This window comes from Brassica napus, chromosome A3, assembly GCF_020379485.1.
Source record: "Brassica napus cultivar Da-Ae chromosome A3, Da-Ae, whole genome shotgun sequence".
NCBI lineage: Eukaryota > Viridiplantae > Streptophyta > Magnoliopsida > Brassicales > Brassicaceae > Brassica > Brassica napus.
Genome location: NC_063436.1, coordinates 2900175 through 2923131, shown reverse-complemented (window position 1 = coordinate 2923131; position 22957 = coordinate 2900175). Strand labels below are relative to the sequence as shown.

Sequence of the window (22957 nt, the reverse complement as noted above, 5' to 3'; positions counted from 1 at the left end):
TATTCGAGCAGACTTTCTTTCTGGTTGAGTTTTATAGCAAGTAAGTTCAAAAACATCAAGTAACAACAATGACAATAAATAACATATTTTCCTAGTATCAACCACGTAAGAATGTATCCTCAAATGTATACGTTATATAAACTTTCTTACTATTGTTTTGAATTGACTTTTTAAAAATGTGATAACTTCATGAAGACCGTATATATACACATGTTTTTTTATACTATATACACATGTTAATGGGTAACCTTTAGCCTTCATCTCATGTGTTTAGTTACTAGTCAACCATCGATCAAAAGTTGATACCCTTTTCGAAAAATTTGTTTCATTATATACAACTAAACAAAACAATTTGTCATTATGGTATAAACATAGAAATCTTAAGAAAACATATGTTTAGATATTTGTGTATAATGTCATATATGTATCTAAAATATCAGACACCATATATACAGACATGAATTCTACCTGAAGAGAAGCACACATATATTTTCTAGTTAGATCATTACAACTCACAATACTTTCCTTACAGGTTGTGAATTTTTTTTAGAGATAAATCGACTGTAATAAATTGAATGAACTAAAACAACATTGTATCACGCGCTTAGAGAGCGTGTGGATGTTTTTTTCTTTTGTCAAAAGAGAGATGGCTTGAAATCAAAACACACCACCAAACCCTAACTTCACCTTCACAAATTTCTTATCTTTAGCTCCCAATAGATTCTATATCCACAGAAAAAAAATCTCAACTAGATTCACAACCTCCACGCACTTCCAAACACAGAAAGAGAGAAACAAGAACCATATGGTCTTGTTCCTGAAGTTAGGGCATATCTCCTTCTCAAGACCCTAAAGAACAAAAAAGATCAGATCTCAGAATTTTTGTGTCTCTGTATATTAGATAAACATTTACATACCATTATTTGTGTGCATATATATAATAGAGAATACTATAGAACAACAACAAAAAAAAAATGGGAAGGGGAAGAGTAGAGCTGAAGAGGATAGAGAACAAGATCAACAGACAAGTAACGTTTGCAAAACGTAGGAACGGTTTGCTGAAGAAAGCTTATGAATTGTCTGTTCTTTGTGATGCCGAGGTTGCTCTCATCATCTTCTCCAACCGTGGCAAGCTCTATGAGTTTTGCAGCTCCTCTAAGTAAACCACTCTTTCTTGAATATTTTAGTTTCTTTTTTCCATTGGTTCTTGCTAGATCTGAGCATAGATCTTTGTCTGATCTAACTTGTTTGAATAGATCACACAAGATCTTGATTTCTATGAGCTTGTTGAGTTTAATTAGATTTCTTGATTTCATTATCTAAGTTCTTTGTAGTATTTAGTTTTGAGTTCTTGAATTTTTTTTTCTTTGATCAAAGAGTTCTTGAATTTTGAGATCTGATTTCTCTTTTCGTTCTTGTTATTTTTTGTTTTAATACATATGTGTGTGTGATTGGAAACTTTAAAGTTGGATACACAGGTTTCTATGGAAATAAGGATCCAACGTAGAATGATAATATATGGTTCCATGCATTAACCACCTGTTAGTTAGTAATTTATGGTGGCTAATACTTAAAACGTGTGTGTATCTATGAAGGTTTTGATTCTCTGTCTATTCTTTGTTTACATGTTAAGATCGTTTGATTACATCAAGGAAAATACTAAATTTATATTATTTACATTTGAGAGTTGTTCAAACGAATGTAGAGTTTATATATAATGCTTGCAAATACTATTTTTGCTTCATATTAATACAAATCCAAGCTTATATATATATATATATATATAGCATTCAAAACAATAAAATCTTAAGTGTTTCTCATGAGTGACTAATGAAAATTTGAGAATAGTCATTCAAATTTTTATAGGAAGTAACTTTATTAAATACTTGAGGTGCACAAGTATATCTAGAGCAAACTTACATGTCTAGTTTATGATGAGTTAGGTTTGTGTCCTATGTCAAGTATAATCTTCTTGATGATTACAATTCTTATCCTCTTTAATTTGTGGTTTTTGTTCAGCATGATCAAGACACTGGAACGGTACCAGAAATGCAGTTATGGTTCTATTGAAGTCAACAATAAACCTGCCAAAGAACTTGAGGTACTACTCTTAGTTTAGATTCTATAGATTTACATCATGTCATTTCAAGAAAGATCGTTTAAGAACCTCTTTTCCCTTGGAATTTCAGAACAGCTACAGAGAGTATCTGAAGCTCAAGGGTAGATATGAGGGCCTTCAGCGTCAACAAAGGTACATCTGTCTCTCTCCCTCTATATACATACACAGGCATGTATACACATGTGCCAATATTCATTCTTGTGTGTATACATGTGTATCAGAAATCTTCTTGGAGAGGATTTAGGACCTCTGAATTCAAAGGAGTTAGAGCAGATTGAGCGTCAACTAGATGGCTCTCTCAAGCAAGTTCGCTCCATCAAGGTCATATCATAACCTATCTGAAGTTATATATATACATAGACATGGAATGATTCAAATAAGATTGGTGTGTGAAAATGTTTGTTGTGTAGTAATGACTACTATATATATGATGATTGTTGCAGACACAGTACATGCTTGACCAGCTCTCTGACCTTCAAACCAAAGAGCAAATGTTGCTTGAAACCAATAGAGCTTTGGCTATGAAGGTAAAATGCATTTGAAGTTGTTCTCAACATTTTTGGCAAAATCTCTAGCTTTCTTGTTTCTGATTAGAGTCTTTTGGTTTGGTGAAAAATGGCAAATGTGTAGCTGGATGATATGATTGGTGTGAGAAGTCATCATATGGGTGGTGGAGGAGGAGGATGGGAAGGAAATGAACATAATGTTTCCTATGCGCATCATCAAGCTCAGTCTCAAGGACTATTCCAGCCTCTTGAATGCAATCCAACTCTTCAGATGGGGTAAGTGATCCTTTGTAATCTTTGCCTTGAAATATCATCTGCAAACCTCTCTGCTTGTGTACTTGAGATTATGTTTGAGGCTCTTTAATTAGTTGTTTTGTGTTAAGAGGATCATCAATGTATATTGTTGACGTTTTGGTGGTGATGATGATGATGATGATGACAGGTATGACAATCCAGTATGCTCAGAGCAGATAACTGCAACAACACAAGCTCAGGCACAGCCCGGTTACATTCCAGACTGGATGCTCTGAAAGTCATGTGGATCATTCTAATGATGTGATCAATCTCGCCAACAAATTAAAAGACCTGTTTGATATATAAAAAAGTGTAGACACAAGACTTTGGATTTGTAGACATGATATGTAATGTCCTGAGGATCTCCAGTACATTTGTGTATTTTGGGAAACCTTGCTATATTAAGGGTTGCAATATGTGGAACTTGATTAAACCTGATAACTTATAATCAAAGTGCTGCACCAGTGCATTGAGATACATATATAATGGTGATCTCTCCTTGAGCCAACGTAAACCTCTATGCCAAATTTATAAACATCACACTGTTACAAGATAATGTAAAAAAGTTTAATGCCTTGGACACAACACTGCACCAGAGGCACACTGTGAAAAACATCAGATTATTGTGTGTGTTTTCTGTTGTTGCGAGGGTTTCTTCATAACTCCATAATTATAAGTCACGGTGATTCGTTGAACTCCATCACCTGAGAATGCGACGGAGGGAAACAATTGCATCAACATGAATGAGAAAAGAATGCAAATATTCAGAGAACATGAAAACTGTTACCTTTCCACAAACAGGACAGTCTTGGCTTCTCTCCATCCATTCATAAATGCAGCTGAGGTGGTAATGGTGACAACACTTTGTAACAATCTTCGGGTTCTCTGATGTGTATTCTTCAAAAAGCCAGCAAAAAAAATATGGGATACTAAAGCTTCCTTCAAACGCATTGATTCAAGATGAAAATGAATACCTTCAAGACACGTTGGACAAACGTCTTCATCATCATCGTACACGCCTTGGTTACTACCCGCTTCCATAATTGTCTTTGACTTAAGAATTCTCCTAGTGGATTTAGAGAAGTCTTCTCTGGAATCTTCACCGGAGATAGTAAGCTTATTAGCCCATCTGCTTCTTTCCACTAGGAAAGACTCAGAATCCTCATCATCAGCATCACTTCTCAAGGGCTCAGCTTCCTCATGTGAATGACTAGAACCCTTATCACGTCTTGAGACAAGAGAATCACGCCGTGAATGAAAGTATCCTGGATCAGAATCATAAGGCAGAGGCCATGGAGTAGAGGACATAAAGTTATCATAGGAAGTTATGGATACAGTAGTAGCTTGTAAAGAGGATGGGAGAGAGCGTGGGGTTTCGCCTCTTCTAAACAAAGAGATATACTGCAAAAAAAAAAAGAGATCAAAATCCGGAGTTGGATAAGCTCTGATTTGCAAAAAAAAACTAGCAGTTTCAAAGTACACAGTGTTGTGAAGAGAACATTACCAGGTTAAGTAAGTTATTAACAAGACATCTCGGGCATGGACAGTTTCTATTTACAGAACTACTTGGATTAGTGTGATCCTCCTCATAGTCTTCAACTTGAAAGCAAGAAGAAACACAGCCCATTTTTCTCTCTTCTTTCTTGAAATGTTAACAATATGGTTCTCCCAGAGCACTAAGACTTACCTAAATCACAAAGCAACGGTTTGAAACTTATAGGAAACCTCTCCAAGGATTGCACCAACAATCTGCTTCATTCTTTCAAAAAATGTCACCTGTGTAATGCTCTGGTCACTATTTGGAGTTTTAAACATCTCTTCATCAGTTATTATCTAAAACTCATCATAACCACACGAAAAGAAAATTAAAATCAATTGATAGTTAGCAAGAAGTTAGGAGTGATTCAACAAGATTGACAATAAGTAACTTTTAAGCAGAGACGTTCCCAGAAAAAGACATCCAAACTTTCACCTAACTCAGCAACAAAGTTTATGTGTGTTTTGGCCAAAAAGAAAACTCGAGGCTTCATTAAGGGAATAAACACAAAAAGTGAAATGCAAGCAATGTTCCAGTGCTTTAACATGAATTTTTTAAAAAGAAAAACCAGAGGAATCAGGACAAAGACTGTACCTTTCACAAAGAAGAGAGACATATAGAGATGGAGAAGTTAGAGCTCTCAGTAGCTTTATTTTGCAAGTTCCCAGGAAAGTAAACTTGGAGAATTTTCCTCACTTTTATCTTTTTTTAATTCGTCAGCTAGAAGAAAGATTAAAGAAAAAAAATTGAGGAATGTGATGAAGTTGGGAAAAGTTGGTGTGAAAGTGAGTGGGCCTTGTGGAGTCTATAGAATATTACAAGATCAATTTAAACTTGCTATGATTATCACTCAGTTTTGGTCATCTATAAGATGATACATTTACAAAAATGCATTAAGATGAAATTTCTGCCTTTTGATTCCAACTCACAGAAATGTCAAGTAAATATATATATATGTTCACTAAATAGTAAATCCAAAACATCAATCTGTTTTTTTCTAATCTCCTCTCTCAAAATCAAGCAAGCATGTCGTAGTCATCTAATTTGTCATTGTACTGAAGCACCTTGCGTTTAATCTTGGAAGAATCAACCCAAGTGATGAAATCTTCCATGTTCCTTGTTACTAAGAAAGCTGGATCAGTAATCGTGTCTGGTCCTACACGAATGTGTCCTTGCTCTATATACGTCACAGCTTCTGTCAAGTGCTCTGCGTACTTCAGGTGAACCAGTACAGTCGATAGCCTACGCCTGTAACAATTAATAAACTTTCAGTGAGATCACTGGAATCTCTCAAGTGAAGAAGAAAAGAACCGCTTATCCGTAAACTATTACCTGCAGAAGGAGGAAACTGATAAGCGATCAGTTAAAGCCAAGCTTTTCCTAGTCGGTATAACTCCCACGTTGTATCTGCCATTTCAACAATACACGGAAGAAACATAAGCACCACTTATCAAATTACAAAAAACAAGTCTTTCTCATCGCAGAGTAGAATCAGTAGAATGGTCTTTTTCCCCTACATAAAAGCAGATACCTATATCTGTGGTTACATATACAGTAACTCAGCTCTACAGAGAAGCTAATGAAAAAAAAAAACAACAGATTTTGTAAGAATCTGGACATAACCGGTTGTTCAAGATCCTTAACCAGAAAATCATTAGAACCAGGATGACATTCAAACCTCTAAAACCAACAGTCCTAAAATCAATACCGAAGCAAATAAATTACGAAACCAAATTCATCAATAAGTTAACCAGATTAACCACCAACACTCTCTAAGATGACCTCCTAACAGCTAACAGAAAAAAATGATAACTTTCCTGTTCAAAAGACCTAAGAATCTAGAGGAAACAAAGAGCTATTGCTTGTACGAAGCCGTGTACACACTGGTAAGTAGAAGATTCCAAACCAACGGTTCTAAAGACTATACCGAAGCTAATAAAACCATACCAAACAGTTATATCACAAATGTATCAGAGCTCTACAAATTGAACACACTCACAGTTTCTCTAGGAGCAAATCAGTCATCTGAATCCGAAAAGGATCAGTTGGGTCCATCTGTTTCATTACATTCGTCAGCTTCTGCACCATCCTACACAACCCTGAATATCTGACCCAACAAACAAAAGAAAAAAAAAACTCAAGAATCAGACAACCATTATTCATTACAATAACAAGACAAAACAAGAAAGTAACGAACTTTTTGTAATCGTCACGACCACCCATGTGGTAACGACGCGTGATGAGGTTTTCGCGATGGCCACCTTCTCTCTTCCATTCCAAGAAGTTTGTTTTCCTTATAAGCTTCGTCTCATGGAACTTGAGCTTCCTCATCACTTACGGCTCTGATATGGTATTGCAAAACTATGCGAAATTAGGGTTTCTTCGTCACACCTACTAGTGATAGATAATACTACTGGTCTAAAGAGTAAAATCGAATAAGCTTACATGGAAGGGATGAGGGAGATTAAATGAGGGAGTCCGGCACTGAGCGAGGATCAGTGAGGTTTATGAGCAGAAAAAAAAACCCTAAAATCAAAATCCAGAGAGAGGATAATCGAATGGAAGAAGAAGTTCGATTAATCCGACGGTCTTCATTCTTTGATTAACTTGTGAGGACTCTAAGGCCCAATATTCAAATTGGGCTGAAGTTAATCCTAGTAAAGTGGGCTTTTATTTTTATTATATGTGCATATAAGCCCATGTTTGGTAATACTGTATATCATATTTAATTTTTTTTTCACATTTAAATTTTTGTTCCAGGCATTACTAAATTTTTTTTATAATATCATAAAATTAATATTAAGCTGATTCAAAGTTTTTTTCTTGAGAGAAATAAATTCCAGCATTCGAAACATAATGTTTTAGTTTTATTTTGTATCGGTAAAGGAATATTTTCATATAATTATATGCTATTTTGGAATTTTAAATTTGATGCTCCGAGTTTTGTTAAAAAAAATTGTAGTGTTACCTTCAAGGTTTCTCTAGCAGAAACTAGAACATGCCTTGAAAGATTTGAAGTATTTAATCGCTGTTGTAAAAAAATGAAAGAACAATTCAATCGCTCCACAATTAATCGTAGAAGAAAAAAAGGAGATAGAAGGTATAAAACTGATAATACACCACATTTTTTTTTGAGAGAATATACGCTAATCTACTAAACTCGATGATTAAAAAAAAAGACATCAAATCCAATGCACAGGTTGGCTTGGATACGTACACTATACCGCTGCACGCACGCGCACGCATAGGGTTGGGATGTGAGACAATTGAGCCACCGACACAGTCTCGTACTCTCGTTGCCATATTATTGTTGATTCCCTTGTCAATTTTTTTTTTGTAACATAATTCCCTTGTCAACTAATTAAATATTTTAGTTGTTACTTATCTTCACAGTTTTTTTTTTTAATTTACTCGCGTCACCAGGGGGAAAAGTATCCCATAACATGTTGATTAAAATACTTGAGAACTAAAACTTGTGAAATAGAAACGAGGTATTTAATTAAACCTACGAACTTTACACGTTTTTTCCTCTGTTGCTTGTTAGCATCTGATGTAAATTGACAATTACAACAAATATTTTATAGAAAATGTGTTTAAAGTCTTGTATTTCACATTGGAATGATGTATTCTTTTTAAAGCAAAATAAATAATCAAGTCCGACAGCAATGTAATGACCGATGTCGGTGGAATGCATATGGTCGCAGAAAATAGCATATACTTTAATGTGTCTAATCTTTAATTCGTTGGTTCTAAAGTTTTTATACAAAACATCGCATCTCATAACGAGACTTCGACGTTATCGACAAAACTAGACCAAACACCTACTTCAGTTCACATTTATTTCACAACTATTAGAAAGATGAGTGTACCAATATATGTACGTAACATGTAAATTATTAGTATTACACTTAAATGCATGGTTTAGTTTTAGTTTATGTATCTTGGCAAAAAAAAAATTGTTGTAGATGTTCTATGTAGCTCACGCACGTATAATGTAGTTAGATGCGGGCATGCAGCTCAATTTTGACATCTGATCATATTGTGTAAATATCTCAATGTCTCTTTTAATGGTTCTTTGGTTAATTTATAATTATGACTCATTTACCAAGTAATATACTACTAGTTCAGTACGTACTAATTATATAAACTAGACTAATTACTATGTTGCAGTCTTCAGTCCGAGCAATATGCATGGTTTAGACTCCGGATCGTTTTTATTGTCCCTCCCCCAGATAAATAATATACCATTCATCGATCTAAACTCAACAAGCTTACGGTACAGAACGCACATTGCTAAAGGATAGTTCAAGAAGAGATAAGTTGCTGCGACTCTGTCTGTCCGATGGGGAAACGAATGCTTGCGTATAAGACAATACATGCTTATAAAGCCTTGAGCCGAAAAAAAATGTATAAACTAAACGAATTTTGTATCAATTTATTATATGATTAATTAACAGTCGTTTTTGAATAGCAAACATGAAGGAGACTGATCGAGATTTTATAACCGAACAGCATCTATATATTGTTATTTATTGATGTAATCGTGACTTCGTGAGTTTTACTTGTATCTATAACCTGTTCAATGCTCATAACTTCACATCCACACGTGTACACATTCCTCTTCTTTAGAAATTATCGCCACATATGTTTTAATGATAAAGTTTTTTTTTTTTTTTGATAATCATGTTTTAATGATAAAGTTGATCTTTCGTTGTCTATAATCTGACCGAGAGATTGTTGTTTAAAAAGTAAACTGCCGCTGTAACTAAAAACTGTGGTTAGTTCCTCTCACATGTTTAATGATTTCATATAAAATATATATTTTATCAACTGATAAAGTTTTAAACAGCTGTTAAAACATGAGAAAATTTAATAGAGAGATTGAAAATAATAGAGAGATTGAAAATAAAAAATAAATAAAAAATAAAAAATGTTGTCCAAAAAAAAAGATTGAAAATAATTAATAAAAGCCTTATACAGTTATGTTTTTCCCTCATAGTTTACAGTAAAAAACAAAAACCTAACAGCCAGCCTTCTGACAAATAATACAATTAGTATTTTAATTTCGCTTTTGTAGTTTTGGATAAAATCACTAGGACTATTTTTCTGACTGTGGATTTTATATAAATCGAATTTCTGTATATTGGTGTTCTTGATTTTAAAATACTTCAAGATTTGAAAATAAGTTTTTAGTAGAAGCTTGTTTTGTATTTTTGTGCACAAAAAAAAGAAGCTTGTCTTGTATTCTCTCCGCTTCACAAAAAGTATCACATTATATATTTTTCACACATATTAAGAAACTGATTGAAACGTATTTATGTTTTTATTAATGTGGTCTATTTAACCAATAGTATTTTAAATAAGTACATTTATAAGATCAATGCATTATACAATTGATATTCAGTTAATGTAAATATATATTGCATTAAAATTATAGAATAACACTTTTTATGTAACAAAAAAATACTAAAATGATATTTAATACGAAACATAGAGAATATTTTTAAAGGGATCCATGACAGTTTGTGTCAAATATGTAGCTTATTTTACAACTAGTAATTAACAATTAGTTAGATTTCATGATTTAACCTAAAGTAATATAAATCATCCGGAGCAAGACCAAATTTTGATCAACACTCAAAATCAAATAATATTTCAGTCCAAAAATCCTAATTTAATAAAGTACTAGATTCAGACCCGCACTAAAGGGCAGAAATTGATTTGTCAAATTTTAATTTTAACACTATATATATGTATATATGTATATTTGACATATATATAATATTTTATTAAATATATATAATTATATTAAGAGGTAACCAAAGATATTTTAAAGATGTTAGTTAACTACATCGGTTAAGATTTGGTTTAATTTAAGTTGGTAAATTGCATTGTATATGTTACATGATATATTCTAGTAACAATTATTAAAGAGTCTAAAATTTAAATGATAACTTCAAGTAGTAGATAAAAACCAATCCCTAAATTAATAGATTAGATTGAATGTATCTATTTATATTTGCTATTTGGTTTCGAAACGAAACATATTTAATTTCTTTTTATGTATTCATGCATTTGTTTCCTATAAGTACCACTAAATCTCCTCACAGGAAAAAAAAATCCCTTAAACCAAATTAAAATGAACACAAACACATGTTCAATCTCTTATTGTCTCAAATTTATATAATACATTTCTAAAATATGCACATGCATTTTCGAAATCTTGAGTATTATAATGTTGAAAATGATAATGCATTCGGCTTGGGGACAGATTTATACCATGCTTCAGTTGAAGTCAAGGTAGCAATCTAGTTTAATTTGTTATATAAGTATATATGTTTTTAGTTTTCAATAAGTAAAATAGTTTCATGATTTTTCTCTTCAAATCTTTGTATTCTTTGAAATAATAAGCCTACAATTGCACAATTTTTGTTTGATACTATACACTGGATTGACAAATGACAACTGTGAACAATAAATAGAATTGGTACATTTACTTATTTAATTGTTATACATGTTGTAGACCTATTTAGTTTATTTATCTACTCTACCAAATATTCATTGTTTTTTTGGACTCTCTTTTTCCATAGTTGTCACAGAACGAGAGATCCACAAGTCTAGAATATGCCATTTCGAAACATTTGTGTATAGTTTTCTTATTGCTATATATATATATGTTGAGTCTTATATAAATAAAATTATAAGTGATTTTAAATTAATAGTTTTAACTAGATAAATAGATTTGGTCACCGGGTACGCCCAATTCTACCGGGTCCAATATCTCGCTTTAACTGCGGGTTCCATTCTACGACAAGTTATGAGTTTTTCTTAGATGCTTTCCTTTTGTGATATTGTTTTGCTTGTAGTTTAGGTCATGTTTATGTGATGGTCTGAATTTGTGTTAGATTTAGTTTTGTACTATGTTTCTTGTTTTCCTTGTTTGTCGGTAAAAAATTGAAAAATCTGGTAATGAATTTTAACTTTTTTACCAAAGAAGTGCATTAACCAAATACACACATTTGATTATTGTATGCTTTCAGTTCATATGTATTTTGTTAATAGCTTTGATGACTTCATGATTAGGTTTACTTAACGACATTATTAATTAGTAGGCTGCTAATGTGGTTTAGATATGAGTGAAAACTAAACAAATCGATTAAATGTATTTTTCTAAATATTCTTTATTTGTCACCAAAAAACTTATGAGTGCGTGCATATAAGTATGAATAAAAGATAATATATTTTATTAGTTTATTTAATTAAAGGTCTTTTTTGTCAAATTTAATTAAAGATCTAATTTAGCTTTGTATCAAATCAATGTTTTTTAAAAAAAAATCCCAAACACTATTAACGAAAACTAGGTCCTTGTCCGCGCTACGCGCGGATAGTATTTTAATTTTTTTTTCCATATTTTTGTACTATTATGTCAATTGTTTAGTTTTATAAAATGTTATGTTTTTACTGTAAATTTGGAATTAAAAATCTAATTTTTCCTTACTGTAAAGTAAGTTAATTTTGTTTGAATCTTACCACAATACATTATACATGAAGAGAATATAGTTGGTCTTTATATTCTTATTTGGTGTAATATTGAAAATTTTGATGGTTTGTTTAAATGATTTTTTAAATTATATATTTTAGGATTGATTTTCGTGACTATATTCTATAATTATCTGAAAACAATTGTTTGTCCCATATAGACATCCACATAAATATAGACTTATGATAAATTTGTTCATTGGAATATTTAGTTTCACTTTCAGCTTTATTTTCTTTTTTGGCACCCTCATGCTAGCTTGTGGGGTAGCCAACTTGGTGCAAAAGGATTTACAAAAGCTGATCGAGATGCGCGTGATCGGACACCTTTTGCTAGGCTATTCGTACGGAATTTTAAAGATCTAGGAATATAAGCAATAGAAAATTCAGAAAATTCTTTGGATACAGTCTGTATTTCGTCGAGCTCCGAGTCCAACGCAGGCCAATCTTCCTCCTTTTGAATGAGTATAACCAATTGTTCACAGTCGATTGAAAGACCATCTCTCTGTGTCCAAACTTCAGTATCACTTGCATTGCCCATAGCAAACCTTCAGCTTCCGCTTGCAGTGGTGATTTGGTGCGTGTATATCGGCCCTTGCTCCAAACAGCATTGGAAAGTCACCATCCATTAACACAAAGCCAAGTCCAGAAATGTCTCTTTCATTTATCCAGGATGTCTAGCAGGAGCGTTTTTTTGCGGAGGAACAGTTGTGTCTGTTACCTCAACTCCCATATCAATTTTCATAATCTCATCTACACGTTGAGCTATCCTCCAAAACTCTGCTTCAATTTTATTCGCTAATAGGAAAGACATAATTCCTACGATACTATTAATGATTTTTTTTTTTGTAACACCGATACGACAAACTTATGTTTTATTTAACAAAACTCTTATTTCAATTTTGTATTAAAGAATCAATCATATTTTATATTATCCATAATTTTAGTAAATTTGCTTGTTTGTCATGTTTTTATTAGGTTTTAGCTAAATTAATGATTTATTATTTATTTTTAGCTAAGTGGTTAATTTATTAATTTAAAAAGACCCTTAATGAATATTATATATATATTAAAAATGAATTTTATTTTAGTAATATTAAATTTCTATTTTATATTAAAACTTAGTTAGTTTTTCTTATTTTTCATATTTTATTAGGTTTTAGACTTTTAGATAGGTTATTGATTTATTATTAATTTCTAACTGATTCTCTAATGTGTTAATTAAAAAAATACCCTTAATGAATTTTATATATAATTAAAAATGAATTTTATTTTAATCATATAAAATTGATATGTTATATTAATATTAAATAATTGATTCTAAAATAATATAATAAAATTATGAAAAAATTTTAAAATAAGATAATTCTTATATATATTTTGTTGTTATCTGAAGATAATATTTTTATTATAAAAGTTAAAAAGAAACAAAAAATTATAATTAAATATTATTCAAGAAAAAATATTTATATAAAGATATTTTCTAAACTATTTCTAAGATATGAGTGTTTAAAAAAATTTAACACGGGATGTTTAGAATACAGAATTATGCTTATGAGAGAGTGATTCGGGAATGAGCTTCAAGATGGGTCGAATGGACTCTGAAAATAGCTTTTTATTTTGACTCAAACCCAGTCCGGATGACATGGCATCTTTGTTGGTTCACAATATTTTGTCCATGTGGCATGGCTTAGAAAGAAGGGATTTAGTCCCTTTTATATAGTAGGATATTCTTCATTATTTCGTTACAAAAAAAAAAGACTATAAATAACAGTTATTGCCGACTAAAAAGAAAAGAATCAAAAGACCGTTCTTTTAATTTACTTCCTTCCTTGGTACATACTAGAAACCATACTCTCTCTTTCTCCCCCTATATCTCCGACGTGCATTCATCTCGATTCGCCGGTGATACTTTGACGGCGAATCTCACCCACCAATCAAAACATTTCCCACTTTTTATTTTCCGCGACTACTTTAATTAAAAAGGATCGTTCACCATTGCTGAATTTCAAAGGCTTCTCTCATTTTATCTGTAACTTGAAGTGTTGCCTTCATCAGTTGTTCTGGGTTGCTGCTGAGCTGAGAGTTTTAAAGTTTTCATTTTTAAACACCTAAAGTTTCTTCCTTTATTTTATTTTATTTTAATTAAACTGAGGAAGATCTGGGTTTGCGTCAGATTAAGACGACGATCGATCGTGGGTACTTAGAAAAAAATAGTTTTTTTTTTGAGGTGTGGTTAATGCTCACAGAGAACCCCATTAAGTGTTCGATGAAATGCCTCTGAGAGAATCTCTGTGAGAAAGTTAGGTGATTTAGGAAGAAACGAAACATGTGTAAAACGGACAAGTTTCTTTACCACAGGAAACTCTGGGAGATGAAAGTTAGGCTTTTAGGAGAGACCAAGGTTGAGAAACTTAGGAACTCCTTTGTCTCCAGGTCTCGTATGAGCCTGTGGATGATTCGTGCTGTTACCATATTGTTGCTCTGGAGCTGTTTCGTTCATTTGATGGCTTTGGGAGAGATGTGGGGGCCTAGATTGTTCAAAGGTTGGCCGTCTTGTTTCAGTCAACATGATCTGTCCACGGTTGAAGAGATGGGGTCTCTTCCTGCTAAGATCTCCCTTTCGCCTAAAAGTAAGTGTTGATGTTTGTGGTAATAATGCAGCTAACTTGGAGATGAATCTTGAAACTAATTTTTCTGGTTTTGTTTCCTTAGGGGTATACCAGAACAATGGTTATCTTATGGTTTCATGCAATGGAGGACTCAATCAAATGCGAGCAGCTGTAAGATGAGAGACTACTTCTATGTGCAACGTTTAATCTCTTTTGCTTACTTTCTTTGTGGTCTGCTTTCTACAGATATGCGATATGGTAACTGTTGCAAGATTCATGAATGTCACACTTATTGTGCCTGAGCTTGACAAGACCTCTTTTTGGAACGATCCAAGGTGTGTTTGTCATCACTTTAAGCTTCTTCTTGAGCTCTGTTTTTATTTTCCTCTCTTAAATTTGTTTCTTCTTTGGGGCAGTGAGTTTAAAGACATATTCGATGTGGATCACTTCATATCTTCGTTAAGAGATGAAGTTCGTATACTAAAAGAGTTGCCTCCAAGGCTTAAGAAAAGAGTTGAGCTTGGAATGCACCACGAAATGCCTCCTATTAGTTGGTCAAACATGTCTTACTACCAAAACCAGGTTAATATCTCTAATTTTCGAGATTAATTACTATTTGCTTCGTGTGGTCGTAAACTCTTCAAACCTGAACAGATTCTTCCACTGGTAAAGAAGCATAAGGTGCTACACCTTAACAAAACAGACTCACGGCTCGCTAATAATGGACTGCCTGTGGAGGTCCAGAAGCTGAGGTGCAGAGTGAATTTCAACGGGCTTAAGTTTACTCCTCAAATTGAAGAATTAGGTAGACGAGTAGTCAATATTCTGAGAGAGAAAGGTCCCTTTCTCGTCCTGCATCTCAGATACGAGATGGATATGTTAGCATTTTCCGGTTGCTCACATGGTTGCAACCCTGAGGAAGAAGAAGAACTAACAAGAATGAGGTAGACAAATTAAAAAAATCCGAAAATCTAATCTTTCTTGTTGTTCAGACTTTGATGTAATAAACTATCTTTGTTTGTAGATATGCTTATCCATGGTGGAAAGAGAAAGTCATAAACTCTGAGGTGAAGAGGAAAGAAGGCCTTTGTCCGTTAACTCCTGAGGAAACTGCTCTCACGCTGACTGCGTTAGGCATTGACCGTAACGTTCAACTTTACATAGCTGCTGGTGAAATCTACGGTGGTGAGAGGCGGATGAAGGCTTTAACAGACGCTTTTCCAAATGTGGTAAGTATCCATTTCATATTTCAAATCCAGTTTTCTCAAACTTATAACTTACATTATCATAACCTAACTCAGGTCCGGAAAGAAACATTACTTGATTCCTCTGATCTTGATTTTTGTCGGAACCATTCATCTCAAATGGCTGCACTTGATTACCTAGTGGCTGTTGAGAGCGATATATTTGTTCCAACTAATGATGGGAACATGGCAAGAGTCGTTGAAGGTCATCGCAGGTGAGATGTCCTTATCTTTCTTTTTCTATCTATATCATCCTGAGGCTGACCCCATTTTTTTCTTACAGGTTCTTGGGATTTAAGAAGACAATTCAGCTGAATAGGAAGTTCCTAGTTAAGTTGATAGATGAATATACCGAAGGGTTGTTGACTTGGGATGTGTTCTCGTCCATGGTGAAGGCGTTTCACTCTACTCGAATGGGAAGCCCGAAGAGACGGTTAGTGATTCCCAATAAACCGAAGGAAGAAGACTACTTCTACGCCAACCCGCAAGAATGTCTGCAGCTGTTAGATGAACCATTGAGAGTCATTTGAAGAAGGTGACTTCACCATTGGGGAGAGAACGGCTGAAAATTTGTGTTAAAAGCCTTAGTTTACAGTCTGAAAGATGAAGTTACAGTGTGTTTTTTACAGATTTAAGTTACTTAGGGTTCTTGGTGAATAGATTTCTGAAAAAGCTTCCATGGATGGAGAGGAAAAAAATGTTGATTGAAGCTTACATTGTATAGTTTGGCATCCATGGCCTTGTCAGTTTTGTTAGCTAAAAATAAAAAGTGCCGTTTTATGTAATTAAAGTTTGGGTACATTTATATTATATATTTCAGATTATTATTTTCTCTCTTCATAAAAAGTTATCCATTTTTTTCTACATGGATGGATAGCAAATGATGTCTATAAAGGAGAACATATTTTTAGCCAAAAAGAAAAATATTTTTTTTTAAGAATCTTATGCAGTTATAGACAATGCAAATGACCAGCGAAGAAGATATATTAGGCAAAATTACAATTTTAAATAATAATCTGGAGTATAAAAATTGTGGGTTCTCAACAAATAATTAACGTTTTAGTGTATGAAATGTATGACTAACATATTGGTTAGTACAATAACACTTAAGTTCTACCTACTAATTCAATATGCTCCACTACCTAACATCAAAAGTGGAATCCGCTCCATTACACGACAGAAACACCAACTCTCAGTGTGTGTTGAGAATGAGAAGCCAACCAAAACACCTTTTTCTTGTTTTTGTTTACAACCAAATCACTTCAATATATTTCTGACAATGATCTTGAGAAATAATGGAGTGGCATTGACTCACTAACCCATTATGTACGTTTTAAAATAATTTACAAAATATTTTAGTATAAACTATTTCGAGAAAACCAAACCAGAATTTAAATCTCGAGAAAATACACATCATTTGAAGAGATGAATACAGTACATAGTTTTTAAGTGATCCAAGAAAAAGTATTATTTTAATAATTATACAAGTGATCCAAGAAAATAATTAACCTATCAACGGGTGATCCAAAAAAAATTGTAGCGTTTATCCATCTTATCGATACCAAATTCATTATTTACAACATACTTCCTTCGTTTTATGATATATGATGTTTTGGCTTATTACATAAAGATTAAAAAAATTATATTTAAAAAATATTTTTTAATATATAATTTTAAAATCATTCAACCAATTATAAAAAACAATAAAATTTTATTGGTTCAACGATTTCTAGTAAAATTAAAATTAACCTTAAAATTTTAAAATATCATATATTTTGAAATAATATAAACTTTCTAAAATATCATATAATTTGAAACAGATGGAGTATTTTTCTTTCTCTCATCTGCATATACTCTTTGAGACTAATCATATCCCCTTCATTGCAGTTTTATATCTTCAAAGATTATTAAACAGAATGATTATATTTGTTTTTTTCAAATGAATTGCATCACTAAGAAAAGTTATACTAATATAATGCTTTAGCCCGTTTTGAAATGTCTCCCTCTCCCCTGGCTTCTATTTTCTTTGTCAGCAGCTCCCTTTAGTGCTTATTAAATGGAATTAATATTGTTGGATCCACTGGGACACATAGCTTTCGCAGGACAAGTACACAAAAGTTGATCAAGATATCATTCTTAATTAATGGGTTCAATAAGTGGGTGGCTGTTGTTTATTGGATTTATTAGTTTCTGAAGCTGCTAATCTATTTTTACTTGTTTCGTTTTATTTAACTTATGTGATTCTAAATTTTTCTTTGTTTTTCTTATTAATCGTTAGAACTTAATAGTCCTTTGGCTCACAGCGTGTAAGATTTATTCCTACTCCATGATAGAATTAGAATAGTGACATAGAGTACTCACTCAGTCTCAAGACCACTCGAACAAAGGGAAAATATACATTTAGCTTATTAGTTAAAAAAATGCATATACATTGATTGGTTTGAAGATAAATAAGGGAAATTAGGTGATATAACCAAACAAAAACCCATAATTTATTATATAACCAAAATCACACCCTCTCTTCTTTTCTTTCTTCCTATCTCTCTCTAACCTCTTTCTACAAAATTAATTTCACTTTTTTTTTTGGTTATATCACAAATAAGCCCTTGAAGATAAATAAAGTATAATTATTTCTTAAAATGATTTGATAATGAATAAATAATACACTGACTGGTTTGATAATAAATAAAGTATGAATAAAGCATTAACCTCACTTCTTCAATGCTTGCATTCCCTCTAGTTTCTGATCGACTATCTCGTCAATACCAATACCATCAAGGCTCATCGAAGCCTCATCATCCGGTAAACACAATCACTCACAGGCCTAAGAACGCAGCCCCAAACAAAGAACTCAGGCCCAAACAAACATAACGCCTATCATGCTAGTTAGAGCCATCCGGTTATTGCAAACTCTAAACCGGGTTAGACGCATCTAAATTTAGAAAGCCATCATTAATTACATAGTAACAAAGTCGTCTTGAACATTTTTTCTATATACGCAAAACCATCAATGACTAAGAAACAGATTCACAAAAGTAGGAGCTTTAGGTGTTGGCTCTTTCTAAAACGGTAAAACCTGCCTCTATAGAAAAGAAGATGAACAGAGTAAGAAATTAAAAGCAGCAGTAAATGAAAAACAGAAAATCTTTTACAAGTGTAACAGTTAACCACTACACACCATGAGATCATTTACCACGACCAGTTCTTCTGAACCAAACACTATCTCAATATGTCACATACACAACCATATTTCCCTCCATATTCCCATAAATATTACAAGCTTCTCTTCTAAGCTAGGACAGAAAGAGAGAAGCATGAAGAGTTTGTTGTTGTTTAGCAAAACAAAAATGAAGAGTTTGTTGTTTTGTGTTGTGTTCTTGGAGCTTGTCTGGTTTGGTTATGGCCATGACCAATCTAGAAACCATCATCCCCTTGCTCCAGCGTTCTTCATCTTTGGAGATTCTTTAGTTGACAGTGGAAACAACAATTACATTCCCACTCTAGCAAAAGCTAACTATCTCCCATATGGAATTGATTTTGGCTTCCCCACTGGCCGTTTCTGCAATGGCCGTACAGTTGTTGATTATGGAGGTAAACTAAAGACTAAAAATATAGTTTTTACTTTTCTATTTAACTTTCTCAGTATAATGTTTGCAATGTAGCAATGTACCTCGGTTTGCCATTGGTGCCACCATATCTATCTCCAGTATCAATTGGGGGAAACGTCTTGAAAGGGCTTAACTATGCATCTGCAGCAGCTGGGATTTTAGACGAAACTGGTCAACACTATGTGAGGATCAAGAAAACTAAAAACTCTTCTAACTAGAAACTAGATTACCAAGAAACATTAAACTCTTTGTTTTTTTTTTGCCAGGGAGCAAGAACTACACTCAATGGACAGATATCACAGTTTGAGATGACTATCCAGCTACAGCTCCAGCCATTCTTTCAAAACCCTGCAGACCTTAGAAAGTATCTTGCGAAATCGATAATTGCGATTAATATAGGAAGCAATGATTACATCAACAACTACCTTATGCCTGATAGATACTCAAGCAGCCAAATCTACGGTGGAAAGGAGTATGCAACTCTCCTGATCAAGACTCTCTCAGCTCAAATATCAGTAAACTAAACTCTCTCATTATTTGATACAAATCTAACTTTCCAGACTCAGAAAGCATAACGTGTGTTCTTTGACATATAGAGACTATACAACTTAGGTGCAAGAAAAATGGTGTTAGCTGGATCAGGACCATTAGGTTGCATACCGAGTCAGTTATCTATGGTAAAGGGCAAGAACAGCAGCGGGTGTGTGACAAAGATCAACAATTTGATTTCATTGTTCAATAGCCGACTGAAAGATCTACCAAACACTCTCAACAAAACTCTTCCAGGATCTTTATTTATCTATCAGAACTTCTATGCTCTCTTTCATGACATGGTTGTGAATCCCTCTAGATATGGTAAAATTCCCTCAATCTATCTATGCAATAAGGAGGTTGCCCTTGATTACAATACAAAAACTTAGTCTTAGTTCTCATTTTTGCAGGTCTTGTTGTACCAGACAAAGCATGCTGTGGTGGTGGAAGATATGGAGGAGCGTTAACATGCCTTCCGTTGCAGCAACCGTGCATGGATAGGCATCACTATGTCTTCTGGGATGCATTTCATCCAACAGAGATTGCCAACAAAATCATAGCTAAGAATACATTCAGCAAGTCTACCAAATACTCTTACCCTATCAGTTTCTATGAGCTGGCTAAGCTGTGAGGATTGTGTCTCAAAGCTAGTGAGAAGGTTTTTAAGATGGGATTTGTATGTAACAATTGCCCTAAATCTTCGAGATAATAATCTATGTTCCAATATTATAAGTTAAAACCTTTCTTTCTAAAAGTGTTAACCAACAAGACAAAGATGTTATTCTTGAACAGTCATATTATTTGCAAAGTGAAGCTTACATTCAAGATTTAGAAAAGGAAAATCCATGTGGATGAGACAATGATATATAGAAAGTATTCTTATCCAGTAACTGCTAATATACATAAAGCTAGAAACAAGTTTAGCTTACAGTTTTTTCTCCTCGAAATGGTTTATCATTGGTGGTGTAGCATATCATCGCTGACAAAGTCTTCTTCACCATTGGAGGTAGGTACACGCAAAATGCTCTTCAACTTAAAATCTCTGACCTTCTTTTGCTAAGCAGCCAAGTTGTTATGATTCTTATTGTTCAATTGACAGATGCATCAAATCTTGGCTCATAAAAACACACTTGACTATTACAAGACTGAAGAGCACACCCGGAGATCCAAGACCAAATCTTCTTATCCACATTGTACAAAAGACCTTTACCTTGATTCCACGACGTGAAGCAGATCAAATTATCTTGCCCAAAACACTCGAACCTCTCAGCCGAAAGTCTCAGAAGCGCTCGGAAGTACTTTGGCGGCATTCTACTTATCTCAACCCAGGAAACCTTTGTGTGATCAAGCTCCCATATCCTCATGCTTTGTAAGGTACTGTAGAGACCAATCCTCCCCACGAGAAACAATCTCTTCTGAGTCCCAGCGACTAAGTAACCATCCAACAAAGATCTCGGGAACTTAGCTGGGATGTGTTCCCATTGCCCTGTGTCAAGCCGGTACATCATCAAACCAAGAGGGGAAAGCGTTTCTAGATATAAACGGGAATCACAATAAGCCATCTTCGAAGAGCATAAGTTCACCGCAGGCATTATCTGATGCAAAGACCATTTGTCAGTTTTGGAATCATAAACTTCGGTAGGAAGCGACTTATCGCCGTAGATATCACTTGTGGCTATGACTTTAAACGACTTTTCAGAACGGTCTACGACCATAATCAGCTGCCTCTGCTGGTTATAGTGCATGCTCGGGAGAATCCTCCAGCTCTGCATCAACGGATTGCACACCAAAGTTCTGAAAGTCAAACCATCGAGCCCCGAAAAGCAAACGAGACCACCCGAAGATCCAACCAGCCAAAACGCCCACGACGGCAAAAACGTGAAAGGGACTTTGTACCACGTCTTCAACGGCAAGCTGAACACCGAGCACTGCGGAACCTGAGGCGAGTTCTTCCAAAACGTGAGAAGACAAGGCCCGTGAGAGGACACGTTCGAGTGAAACTTGAGGAAACTGTTGTCCTGAAGAATCAAGTTCCATTTTTTACAAACGGAACGGATTCTAAATATCATAAACGGCGGCAGCCTAGCTAAGATCTCGTTCAGCAGATCCTCAGGAAGCATTGCCCATATGCTTTCCTCCATAGGCACATCAGCAGCAACAACTTGTTTACCAAACGAAGCTACTGTTTCCTCCTCTAGACCGCGAGGCTTCGTCTTGACAACTATCTGCCTAGAGGGGCTCGTGTTCCTCGACAAAGAACGCTTCAACGGTGAAGCTGAACTACTACTACTACTACTCTCTTCGTCTCGATTCTTCGAGCAAGTAACCAACTTTCGAGAATCTGATGACTTTTCAACACTACCCATCAGCAATCCCCAAAACCCGAGACGTTCCATTCAAATCTCAAACGCTAAAAACATGTGCTTTTCTAACACGGTTTTAGATAGATGACTTAGAGATCCTCAGGAAGATCATCGGCGAAACAACGAACGAGTAGAGAGCATCAGATCTTCGAACAATAAGCCTGCAAAGGAGCTCAAAATGGATAAGAGCCAAGCAATCAGCTAGACTGGAGTTAAAGCAAAGATTCGAACTTTCGATCGGTAAATTTACCTCTAGATGTATTATGCAACAAGGTTCGTCCTTTGGGATCCAGTGACAGCTGGGTTTTCTCGAGAGCAGCGTTGAGAGAGAGAGGCCTAATACAATTCTCATTTCTGCATCTGCAGATTCCGAGGAAGGAAACAAAATTTGGGCTTGTTAATCACAAACAGAAGTAAAGGGGTTAATTTGTAATATATTAGAAGTTCAGAGGATGAAAATGTAAAACTCGGAGAGAGCGTAATCATCCTTGGATACAAAATAGGTGAACCCCACTAATGGACGCGTACTAATAAAACCAGATTTTAGTCTAGTTTTGGTTTAGAAGATAATACAAAGATATAATTGGACTGCTGAGAAAAGAAAATT

At 34.1% G+C, this 22957-nt stretch overlaps 6 protein-coding genes and 1 long non-coding RNA gene across 10 annotated transcripts; 3 read left to right on the top strand and 4 right to left on the bottom strand.

The window, feature by feature from the left end:
* The first annotated feature begins 666 nt into the window (after positions 1 to 666).
* On the top strand, positions 667 to 3352 carry LOC106432139 (developmental protein SEPALLATA 1-like). The gene is made up of 7 exons (XM_013872985.3): positions 667 to 1159; positions 2020 to 2101; positions 2190 to 2251; positions 2341 to 2440; positions 2563 to 2646; positions 2750 to 2901; positions 3068 to 3352. The coding sequence occupies exons 1-7, from the start codon at positions 975 to 977 to the stop codon at positions 3153 to 3155; spliced, it is 753 nt and encodes a 250-aa protein (XP_013728439.2). The 5' UTR covers positions 667 to 974; the 3' UTR covers positions 3156 to 3352.
* A 66-nt stretch (positions 3353 to 3418) lies between these two features.
* On the bottom strand, positions 3419 to 5042 carry LOC106432115 (E3 ubiquitin-protein ligase At3g02290-like). Of its 3 annotated transcripts, none has more exons than XM_048770550.1 (4): positions 4424 to 5042; positions 3894 to 4320; positions 3707 to 3816; positions 3419 to 3623 (listed from the first exon to the last, which is right to left on the bottom strand). In XM_048770550.1, the coding sequence occupies exons 1-4, from the start codon at positions 4544 to 4546 to the stop codon at positions 3597 to 3599; spliced, it is 687 nt and encodes a 228-aa protein (XP_048626507.1). In that variant the 5' UTR covers positions 4547 to 5042; the 3' UTR covers positions 3419 to 3596. The 3 variants fall into 3 exon arrangements, with proteins under 3 accessions (XP_048626507.1, XP_048626504.1, XP_048626496.1); XM_048770547.1 differs by having other exon boundaries at positions 3620 to 3816; positions 4424 to 4606; positions 4696 to 5042; XM_048770539.1 differs by having other exon boundaries at positions 3620 to 3816.
* Positions 5043 to 5279: 237 nt separating this feature from the next.
* LOC106443125 (U3 small nucleolar ribonucleoprotein protein IMP3) lies at positions 5280 to 7052 on the bottom strand. Its single transcript, XM_013884720.3, has 5 exons — positions 6902 to 7052; positions 6654 to 6798; positions 6456 to 6563; positions 5789 to 5863; positions 5280 to 5704 (listed from the first exon to the last, which is right to left on the bottom strand). Exons 2-5 carry the CDS (start codon positions 6785 to 6787, stop codon positions 5473 to 5475), a joined length of 549 nt encoding a protein of 182 aa, XP_013740174.2. The 5' UTR covers positions 6788 to 6798; positions 6902 to 7052; the 3' UTR covers positions 5280 to 5472.
* A 6728-nt stretch (positions 7053 to 13780) lies between these two features.
* LOC106432099 (rhamnogalacturonan I rhamnosyltransferase 1) lies at positions 13781 to 16675 on the top strand. 2 transcript variants are annotated; one of them, XM_013872946.3, is made up of 8 exons: positions 13783 to 14625; positions 14708 to 14775; positions 14851 to 14939; positions 15021 to 15186; positions 15259 to 15548; positions 15629 to 15833; positions 15906 to 16063; positions 16132 to 16675. In XM_013872946.3, the coding sequence occupies exons 1-8, from the start codon at positions 14322 to 14324 to the stop codon at positions 16376 to 16378; spliced, it is 1527 nt and encodes a 508-aa protein (XP_013728400.2). In that variant the 5' UTR covers positions 13783 to 14321; the 3' UTR covers positions 16379 to 16675. The 2 variants fall into 2 exon arrangements, with proteins under 2 accessions (XP_013728393.2, XP_013728400.2); XM_013872939.3 differs by having other exon boundaries at positions 13781 to 14625; positions 14851 to 15186.
* A 2243-nt stretch (positions 16676 to 18918) lies between these two features.
* On the bottom strand, positions 18919 to 19762 carry LOC125594244. The gene is made up of 2 exons (XR_007329793.1): positions 19519 to 19762; positions 18919 to 19407 (listed from the first exon to the last, which is right to left on the bottom strand). It is a non-coding gene; the product is annotated as an uncharacterized LOC125594244 (long non-coding RNA).
* On the top strand, positions 19181 to 20741 carry LOC106438609 (GDSL esterase/lipase 7). Its single transcript, XM_013879842.3, has 5 exons — positions 19181 to 19439; positions 19511 to 19638; positions 19723 to 19971; positions 20053 to 20311; positions 20398 to 20741. The coding sequence occupies exons 1-5, from the start codon at positions 19196 to 19198 to the stop codon at positions 20616 to 20618; spliced, it is 1101 nt and encodes a 366-aa protein (XP_013735296.3). The 5' UTR covers positions 19181 to 19195; the 3' UTR covers positions 20619 to 20741.
* A 22-nt stretch (positions 20742 to 20763) lies between these two features.
* Positions 20764 to 22849, bottom strand: LOC106432089 (F-box/kelch-repeat protein At5g15710). The gene is made up of 2 exons (XM_048770510.1): positions 22601 to 22849; positions 20764 to 22511 (listed from the first exon to the last, which is right to left on the bottom strand). The coding sequence occupies exon 2, from the start codon at positions 22381 to 22383 to the stop codon at positions 21076 to 21078; it is 1308 nt and encodes a 435-aa protein (XP_048626467.1). The 5' UTR covers positions 22384 to 22511; positions 22601 to 22849; the 3' UTR covers positions 20764 to 21075.
* Positions 22850 to 22957: the final 108 nt, after the last annotated feature.

What these genes read in the sequence shown, in the direction of transcription:
- LOC106432099 (XM_013872939.3), top strand. Translation starts at nt 14,322, where the DNA reads ATGTGTAAAACGGACAAGTTTCTTTACCACAGGAAACTCTGGGAGATG. An exon ending in GAAGAACTAACAAGAATGAG is followed by an intron (nt 15,549 to 15,628) that starts GTAGACAAATTA and finishes CTTTGTTTGTAG; the next exon opens with ATATGCTTATCCATGGTGGA. An exon ending in CAGACGCTTTTCCAAATGTG is followed by an intron (nt 15,834 to 15,905) that starts GTAAGTATCCAT and finishes AACCTAACTCAG; the next exon opens with GTCCGGAAAGAAACATTACT.
- LOC106443125 (XM_013884720.3), bottom strand. Translation starts at nt 6,787, where the DNA reads ATGAGGAAGCTCAAGTTCCATGAGACGAAGCTTATAAGGAAAACAAAC. An exon ending in GGTCGTGACGATTACAAAAA is followed by an intron (nt 6,564 to 6,653) that starts GTTCGTTACTTT and finishes TTGTTGGGTCAG; the next exon opens with ATATTCAGGGTTGTGTAGGA. An exon ending in GATTTGCTCCTAGAGAAACT is followed by an intron (nt 5,864 to 6,455) that starts GTGAGTGTGTTC and finishes TTGAAATGGCAG; the next exon opens with ATACAACGTGGGAGTTATAC.
- LOC106438609 (XM_013879842.3), top strand. Translation starts at nt 19,196, where the DNA reads ATGAAGAGTTTGTTGTTTTGTGTTGTGTTCTTGGAGCTTGTCTGGTTT. An exon ending in ACGAAACTGGTCAACACTAT is followed by an intron (nt 19,639 to 19,722) that starts GTGAGGATCAAG and finishes TTTTTTTGCCAG; the next exon opens with GGAGCAAGAACTACACTCAA. An exon ending in TGTGAATCCCTCTAGATATG is followed by an intron (nt 20,312 to 20,397) that starts GTAAAATTCCCT and finishes TCATTTTTGCAG; the next exon opens with GTCTTGTTGTACCAGACAAA.
- LOC106432089 (XM_048770510.1), bottom strand. Translation starts at nt 22,383, where the DNA reads ATGGAACGTCTCGGGTTTTGGGGATTGCTGATGGGTAGTGTTGAAAAG.
- LOC106432115 (XM_048770539.1), bottom strand. Translation starts at nt 4,546, where the DNA reads ATGGGCTGTGTTTCTTCTTGCTTTCAAGTTGAAGACTATGAGGAGGAT. An exon ending in TTAATAACTTACTTAACCTG is followed by an intron (nt 4,321 to 4,423) that starts GTAATGTTCTCT and finishes TTTTTTTTGCAG; the next exon opens with TATATCTCTTTGTTTAGAAG. An exon ending in TTGTCCAACGTGTCTTGAAG is followed by an intron (nt 3,817 to 3,893) that starts GTATTCATTTTC and finishes GGCTTTTTGAAG; the next exon opens with AATACACATCAGAGAACCCG.
- LOC106432139 (XM_013872985.3), top strand. Translation starts at nt 975, where the DNA reads ATGGGAAGGGGAAGAGTAGAGCTGAAGAGGATAGAGAACAAGATCAAC. An exon ending in GAGTTTTGCAGCTCCTCTAA is followed by an intron (nt 1,160 to 2,019) that starts GTAAACCACTCT and finishes GTTTTTGTTCAG; the next exon opens with CATGATCAAGACACTGGAAC. An exon ending in ATAGAGCTTTGGCTATGAAG is followed by an intron (nt 2,647 to 2,749) that starts GTAAAATGCATT and finishes GCAAATGTGTAG; the next exon opens with CTGGATGATATGATTGGTGT.